We start from the raw sequence: 5,129 nt of genomic DNA on the forward strand, positions 1-5,129 counted from the left end.
CAGCAGGCGACGGTGCTAACCACCGAGCCACCTTGCAGCCCTGACCAAAACCATATTGATAATATACTTTCCATAACATAACAGAGCCACTAGATTCCCTCACTGAAAGGGTCAAGGGGTCAGGCTTTTCCTTTATTTTGTCATTTGCCTGTGTAATAACATATGGAAAAGCCAAGTACAATCATAATAACAGCAGATGGGCTACAGCATGACAAAAAATCTCTTCAAGTAAATGTTACATGCAACACACACACATATATATCCACACAAAAACACAGCAAATAGAGCAGCAGAGGAGACAGTCAATATCAGACAGACTGCGAATATGCAATCACATCATTATCAGACATTGATGCTAAAAGCAAAATTAGAAAAAAAAAACACATATCGTGTTTGATCCATTCTATTGCAAAGAACTGACATTGTAATTCTGTAATTTTCTGGGTAAAGCACAATAGATTTTTCCTAGTTTTGAGTGAAAACCTAATGCACTGCCCCAATGAGAGTTTTAGGATTTCCTATTCAAAGATCAGCTGTGTCATGAAGTTAGACCTTTCATTTCATAACCTCTGAGCTGCAGCACTGCATCTAGTGCATAATTTAACAACAGAGCCACATCTTCAAATAATTACTCATGTATAAAGCCTTTATAACAACAAATCGAACACAATGTGAGCCCTGCTGATTATAATCCACGCTATCAGCTCCGAAGTCAGAGCTGTTGTAAACCAGAGCAGCTAGCAAACTGTGATAACCACAGACTGGCAGCAGCGACGTGACGGTTTTATTGTAAACACATCTGCAGGTAAACTCATTCACAGACATGCTGGTTGACAGTTTTGCTCCACTTACTTTGCATAGTAAACCCAACCATCTTTGGTGGATCTCTCTTCCCATCCAGGCGGTAACTCGTCGTCACTGTCCGTATCGTCCATTCCTGCGTATTTCAGAGCTGCCATAACTCAGCTGTGTTCATCAAAACGATGATGGCACAGACACGAAACAGGTGAGAAATATCTGCTCTGAAGGACTGAACGCAGCTGTCACAGACACACAGCGTTCCCCGGCACTTCCGCAACAACACGGTGACGTAGCCGAACGGCCTTTTGGGAAATGGAGGCGTCACAACTCAAATCGCAGCTATTTATATTAAACAAATAAATAAAACAACAGCTGTTGAGCCAAAGCGCTGTCCAGTAGAGAAACGTTACGTTCAGTTTCCAAGTTAAAAACCCTACAGTATTATTTTATTATATAGTTTTACCTGAGTTATTTACATAAAATATAAATTTGCCAGATTAAATCAAATATTATAGGTAATTTAAAATTTACCAAATGTATCTGACTAATTTCAATAATATAAAAGCCTCTACAATACTCTATAGTTCAACAAAATAACTGACTTTTTTTTCGGTTAAGGGACAAAATTATACATGGAAAATTGTTGGTGACACTGAAGAGGAAATACTTCCTTTTAACAGTAAGAGACCTTCAACAAAGCCATGACTCAACCTGTTGGGGTGAGGCCAAAGAGAGAGAGAAGACGAAAGACAGAGACTCGAGAAAAGTTACGAAAAATAGACAAGAACCCAGAGAACATAAACACTAAACAGATTACTGGGACCGAAAGCCACGGATCAGATAAGTGCAGCCAGAAAAACCTGCTGAGACATATAGGGGGAGAGAGGACAAAACACAAACTATGAGAGAAAAAGAAGACAGTTCATAATATGCAACAATGCATACAAATGCATGGAGAGGTGTCTGTGGTTTTTTACATCAGCAAAGTCTGCTTTCTTTCGTGTAGGATGTTACATTCAAAGTGTCAGGAGCAGGCAGAGAAAACTGTTGAGAGTTGGTGGAAGGTCAGGTTTCAGTTAAGGTTAGGGGAAACACCGAGCTTAGATCTGTCAAAGAGGAAACTGACTTCACTTCCACCTAAATGCAAGCGTTAAATCAGAATATTGTAACTTTTGTACATATATAATTGTTTTTACACACAAACAAAAGGTCATCATACAATTAAGGCAATCTTTAAGCTTGTTCTTCTGCTGGATCTTATCACCTATTTAAATAGAAATGTAGAGGACGTTCTGAAGGGCCAAAGACAGTCTGAACTGCAGAGAATCCTGAACCTGTACGAGACAACAGCTGTCATCAGGACACTTCACCAGCAACTCAACGCCCAGAAGTGATGAATGACCAAACAAAAAGCAATCAGCAGAGACCACACTGCTTCCAAATGCTTGCACAATCACATACAAGTATACTGTGACTGACCACACTGAGACAGAAAAATAACTTTATAAATAAGAAATGCTAGTTGATACACGTCTGTTTGTATTATTAATTTCCACAGGTGAGAATTTGACAACTTCCTGTGTGACCTGCCCTGCACAGCTGTTCCCTTTCAGCTCAGTAGCTCTTTTGCATACTGAAACACCAGCGTTCACTTTGTTCCTGCTCCTTAACCTGCCTGTTAACCAGATTGTTCACCTGTAGCAGGTGTACTGCCTGTCTGCTGAGTCATCATGTCTCCACGTGATGGCTGTACAATCATTGGAGAACAGGGAACCAGGATGACTAAATAAAGAAACATCACTTCAAAGTGGCAATAAATATGTACAAACAGCACAATGGCCTAATGATTGGGGAGCTTTTGACAGTGACCCCAAGTCTAAGGTACACAGGAGATGCTGTTTGACAAATTAATCCTGACTCAAGCTGTACTTACTTGTAACTGTTCCAGTCCTTATCACAGTCTTCATCAACAGATGGAGCTTACTCAGTAAAGATCATTTGACTGTTACCAAGGTTAGGACAAGAATTTCAGTGTTAGAAACAACCAGGTGTTCAGTGTGTATGAATGAACTAAGTTTAGAACTTCCTCAAGCCTTGTGCAAGAGTCTGATTCTAACGCATATAACATTTACACTGTACTGTTTCCTCCACATTTCAGATGTTGATGTTGTCGTTTCTCGCTGCAGTACATCTCTCTGAAAGCAAGAGTTATTTTGCAGATAAAAATGATGTGTTGTAACAGAATAATTTGTGAATTACTTTCTTAATTAATTGATTATTTGTGTAGTTTATAAAATGGGAGAAAATGTTGGGACATTCCTGTCACAGTTTTCTGGTCAACCCAAAGATATTCAGCTTACGGAGGATTACCGAAACCAGACAATATTTAAATTTGTGAAGCTGGTATCAGAGAATTTTCTTCAAAAAAATTGTTCAGATGAATTTATTAACCAAAATAGTTGACAATTAATGCAACAGTTGACATCTAATCGATTAAAGTTCTATAACAGATTGAACTAAAAGAATGTTAATAAAAATGAGACGATGCTTTGCACAGACAGAAAATGTATGTTTCAGTGGGGGCAAAGGGCAGGGCTTTAATGAAACAAGGATAAACCTAGTCCCATATGGTTTAAATGCATTTTCACTGGGTTTTGTACATGTTAAAAACTTGAAATTAGAAATTGATTTAGAAGCTGTGAGAATATGAAGGCTTATTACTGTAATTTCTCTAGAGCCCTCTCAACTAGACGACCTGCAAGCTTTACAAGCTGGCAAGAGTTTAGTTGAGTTTCTAAGCAGGAAATGAGGAACCAATAGTCATCATGCTAAAAACTTTCATCATCCCGCCTGCATAATCCTGTGAGCAGCTGCCTCCAGTCCACCGTGTTTGTTTGCAAAGCCCATCGAATGTTGAACACAAGAGTCTATATGCACTTTTAGTATATTAGCAACTAAAGATCCAGTAAATTATTTCATTTTTAATGGCAGTGTCACCATAACAAAAGAAACATTTTGTTGTTTGCACATTGTGGGACTGCCATGGCTAATATTACCATTAGCTTTGAATGCCAAAAGGTCCAGGCTCTGTGGAGCTATGAAGCTGAGGGACATTCAGAGGTGGCCAAAACTTTCAGACAAATCTGAAAGCAGTGAACAAGGACAGGGTGGGTTGATGTGTTTTCAACAAACTTAGCCTGTGTTTACTTCAGTTTGCTTCTCTCCTGCTCTCTGTGCTCACATATACTGCAATTTACTGCAGCCAAATTCACAATTAAACTTTTTCTGTCTCTGGTGACAGACAACAAAATGAGTATGAAATAGCGACTGAAACGCAGTCCATTACAACTACATGTTAACCGGCAGTCACTTCAGAGCCATTTCCAAGCTGCGGCCCTGTACAGCAGGACTAAAGATTTCAAAACCACAACGTTGACTCACAAACTTGTTCCAGATCATATAAAAAAACAACAGCTTTGATGTGAATTCCACTGTATTTCCATTTAAAATGGTTACTCAGAAGTTGTGTGGAGTGGTAGAAAGGGAGTCTTGAACACTCATTCACATCTAGGTCAGCAGTTGTGCAATCAACCACTTTGCTCTGCTGTCAATCATGGATGCTGAGAGAGTCTTCTTCCCGAAGGGGGCGTGGCTAAGAGTCGCCTGGCTGCATTTAAAGCTACAGACGCTGAAACAGACAACAGGGCTAGTCTGGCTTTAGCTGCCTATTCTTCAGAATATAATGGTCTGCCTACACTACGCTGTCATGTTGCTATGAGGATGACAATAATCTATCTTGTTGTATTTCTTTGAACCAATCACAGTCAAAATGGGTGGAACAGAAACAGAGAAGGCTGTGGCTCTTGATCCCTTCAAAATAGTGAAGGATGGAGTTGTTTAGGGGGAATATTTACATAGAGGGAGACAGGCGCTGTTATTAAAATAGGTAATCCACCGAAGAAAAAAAACAAAAACAAAAAACTAGCAGGGCTGTCTTACTGCGGATCCAAATCCTATGGGTCCTTTAAACTGACCCAAAGGGGTTAAATGCAAATTGACTTTTTTTTCTTTGTTTAAAAATATTAATAAAAAAATATTTACAATGTAATAACTATTTGTGAATAATTTCCTATATAGAGGGGATTGTAATAATGTTATCATGATACATCTTCAAGCTATGTCGCCAGCTCCTGATGCCATTATTTCCTGTGATGGCTGGGACGCCACTGTATTATCGTCCCGGCCACAGCGCATGCGCACAGGAGAAGGAGGAGGGCTCGGAGGTGGGCCGACCAACTGTAGTCAAGTGTGTGTTTGTGTGTCGGTGT

At 39.6% G+C, this 5,129-nt stretch overlaps 1 protein-coding gene across 1 annotated transcript in view; it reads right to left on the reverse strand.

The window, feature by feature from the left end:
• The window catches only part of wwox (WW domain containing oxidoreductase), a 146,714-nt gene extending 145,680 nt beyond the window's left edge, over positions 1-1,034 (reverse strand). Inside the window, exon 1 of the mRNA XM_008291956.1 lies at positions 853-1,034. Within this exon, the coding sequence (XP_008290178.1) occupies positions 853-959 (107 nt within the window). The 5' untranslated portion in view covers positions 960-1,034. The remainder of the gene's footprint in view (positions 1-852) is intronic.
• Positions 1,035-5,129: the final 4,095 nt, after the last annotated feature.

Source organism: Stegastes partitus, unplaced genomic scaffold (genome assembly GCF_000690725.1).
Source record: "Stegastes partitus isolate 25-593 unplaced genomic scaffold, Stegastes_partitus-1.0.2 Scaffold773, whole genome shotgun sequence".
Lineage (NCBI taxonomy): Eukaryota > Metazoa > Chordata > Actinopteri > Pomacentridae > Stegastes > Stegastes partitus.